The sequence below is a fragment of the Penaeus monodon genome, chromosome 23 (genome assembly GCF_015228065.2).
Source record: "Penaeus monodon isolate SGIC_2016 chromosome 23, NSTDA_Pmon_1, whole genome shotgun sequence".
Lineage (NCBI taxonomy): Eukaryota > Metazoa > Arthropoda > Malacostraca > Decapoda > Penaeidae > Penaeus > Penaeus monodon.
The window spans coordinates 15071779-15072956 of record NC_051408.1 but is presented as its reverse complement, the minus strand read 5'-3'; the positions used below and the strand labels follow the sequence as shown (position 1 = coordinate 15072956).

Sequence of the window (1178 nt, the reverse complement as noted above, 5' to 3'; positions counted from 1 at the left end):
GGTGATCACTTGCACGTACGCGTAAAAATGTAGATCGTAATTTGTTTGTATTAACTATGCATGCTTAGAAAAACATCAAATTAGCTTCTCTCTAATAACATTCACCTCTTGCATTTCAGATAACAATAACCATCCAAAGGAACAAACAAAGTCTTATCAAAGAGTAGAACGAAAAAGACGAACCGGATGTTAGCTGCCAATAACCCGCCGATCCTTCCCTTCACGAAAAAGAAAGGAACTAGCCAGGACGCGACCCGGAACTATTTCTCCTTCGCACTTCCGATCCGGCTACACGCAACCTCCCATCTCGTGATTAATACATTTGATTTTACTTGGACTTCCTAATAAGCATAATGACTCGGTCGGGAGATAACAGAGAGATAGGTATCCATCTCAAAACTACGAACGAAAAGCTTTGTTAGCACGGAAGGAGATCAGGGTCTATCGTAATAAGCGGTGGGATTGGCGGGAACACTTTCACCCGTATGACGCAGGCTCAACAGGGTATTTCTAACAGGCACTTCCACCTCCAGCTCAGTCTTTTTCCCTCGTCTCGCCATACGTCTGGAGCCACTCCTCTCTTCCGCTCGTGTCTGATTTAATTCTGAAATGATCAGCAGAATGTACTGAATTTACACATTTGAAAACAGCAAGGAGACGTACAAGAAAGAAAACAACATATCTGTGTCCACTAAAAAAAGTAAAAGTAAAAAGGAATTAATCAAGCGCAACATGGCGACTACCAACGCCGTAACCATGGCAACCTCCGGTAAATCTTTCGGCACAGATCTCACCAACCTGTTTGGGAGCAAAGAATTAGCCATAGCAGGCAAAGCTTTAATCCTGGTAGCCGTCGCTTTACTCATCTACGACCTGCTGGTTTTCCTGCTGGCGCCCACATCCAGCAGGAAAAAGTTGTTACTCACGCCATGGTTGACTAAAGTTTTTGCTGACACTTGGGAGACGCAGCATCACCACAGCGGCCCTTATGGCAGGTGAGTTCAGTGTCCACTCTTAGACTTTATGGATATTAATTTTTTTTTTTCTTTCTAATTTTCACCTTTCTTTGCACATCCTTTTTCCTTGCCAAATTCTCGTATTTGTCTACTTGTTTAATATGCATAAATAATTCCTCTCTCTACAAACCAGTCAACTAATCCGTCTATTTTCGCTTATTA

The 1178-nt window shown here is 42.5% G+C and overlaps 1 protein-coding gene across 1 annotated transcript in view; it reads left to right on the top strand.

The window, feature by feature from the left end:
* Positions 1-530: 530 nt before the first annotated feature.
* The window catches only part of LOC119587809, a 1029-nt gene continuing 381 nt past the window's right edge, over positions 531-1178 (top strand). The window contains exon 1 of the mRNA XM_037936508.1: positions 531-995. Within this exon, the coding sequence (XP_037792436.1) occupies positions 733-995 (263 nt within the window). The 5' untranslated portion in view covers positions 531-732. The remainder of the gene's footprint in view (positions 996-1178) is intronic.